General features: G+C 47.7%; 1 protein-coding gene across 1 annotated transcript in view; it reads right to left on the reverse strand.

Annotated features, from left to right (window-relative positions):
- Window positions 1–1,026: 1,026 nt before the first annotated feature.
- The window catches only part of LOC121867617 (extensin-like), a 1,647-nt gene continuing 1,089 nt past the window's right edge, over window positions 1,027–1,584 (reverse strand). Inside the window, exon 1 of the mRNA XM_042367632.1 lies at window positions 1,027–1,584. This exon is cut by the window's right edge and continues 1,089 nt beyond it. Coding sequence (XP_042223566.1) covers window positions 1,027–1,584 — 558 coding nt within the window.

The raw sequence follows: 1,584 nt of genomic DNA on the forward strand, positions 1-1,584 counted from the left end.
ATACGATGAACAACGATGCCATAGAGAAATCCGACTGCGAGAGAGATTTAGGAGTAATGATAAGTAGGAACCTTAAGCCAAGTAAACAATGTGTTTTTGCTCGTAACAAGGCTAATAAAGTACTTGGGTTCATACAAAGGAGTGTTAGTTACAAGACTAGCGAGGTCATCCTAAAACTATCTTGCTCTTGTGAGACCACACCTGGATTACGCAGTTCAGTTCTGGTCACCGTATTACAGAATGGATATAGAATCCTTGGAAAGAATTCAGAGGAGAATGACAAGACTAATCCCGGGCATTAGGAACCTTGAGTATAGAGACAGGTTAAAGCATCTTAATTTGCACTCCTCGAGAGACGTAGAGCGAGGGGCGACCTGATAGAGGGTGTATAAGTGGAAGGCAGGGCTAAACAAAGGGACATTACAAAGGTACTCAAACTATCCAACCAGGAGCGAACTCGTAACAATGGTTTTAAATTAGACAAATTTAGATTTAGGGGTGAAATAGGTAAACACTGGTTGGAAACAGAGTTGTGGATGAATGGAACAAGTTACCAAATATCATCATTAACTCGAATACGCTGAATAGCTTCAAACATAGGTTGGATGCTTATATGAGCAATAGGGTTGTAAACGGGACTGCCCAGTATGGGCCAATAGGCCCGCTGCAGTTTCCTCCATTCTTATGTTCTTATGTTCTTATACATACATACATACATACAGACATTCAGTAAAGTCATCATACAGGTTTACATTGATTCAGCTTGTATATAATATAGTAATGCAGGTTTACACTGTACCTATAGACAGAATTGACAGAAGGATACCACGCGGAGAGAGAGACTGATAGACAGACAAAGGATTAATGGTCATGCAAGACAGAATAAAGGCTGACAGACAGAAAGACAAACAGACATGCAAAATAGACAGATGGAAACAAAACATATAAAAGACAGGGAGACAGAATTAAAACAAACAGGCTGACAGACAGATGGCTGGTGCTTTTAGCGGAGAACTCTGTGATTTACTACAGAAGCCTACTTAAACACGCAGCCGGGGGAGGGGAGTTGGAGGGAAGCTGGGAGGGCCTTGTTGGAGTGGGGTGCTGGGGGACCTTGTTGCAGGGAAGCTGGAAGGACCTTGTTGCAGGGAAGCTGGGAGGGCCTTGTTGGAGGGAAGCTGGGAGGACCTTGTTGGAGTGGGGTGCTGGGGACCTTGTTGCAGGGAAGCTGGAAGGCCTTGTTGGAGGGGAAGCTGGAAGGCCTTGTTGGAGGGGGGTGCTGGCAGAGCCTTGTTGGAGGGGGCTGGGAGGACATTGTTGGAGTGGGGTGCTGGGGGGACCTTGTTGGAGGGGAAGGAGGACCTTGTTGGAGTGGGGCTGGGAGAGCCTTGTTGGAGGGGAAGCTGGGAGGACATTGTTGGAGGGGGTGCTGGGGGACTTGTTGGAGGAAGCTGGGAGGACATTGTTGAGTGGGGTGCTGGGGAGACCTTGTTGGAGGGAAGGAGGACTTGTTGGAGGGGAAGCTGGGAGAGCTGTTGGAGTGGGAAGCTGGGAGGACATTGTTGGAGTGGGGGTGCTGGGGGG

The sequence above is a fragment of the Homarus americanus genome, unplaced genomic scaffold (genome assembly GCF_018991925.1).
Source record: "Homarus americanus isolate GMGI-L3 unplaced genomic scaffold, GMGI_Hamer_2.0 scaffold53941, whole genome shotgun sequence".
NCBI classification, from domain to species: Eukaryota; Metazoa; Arthropoda; class Malacostraca; order Decapoda; family Nephropidae; genus Homarus; species Homarus americanus.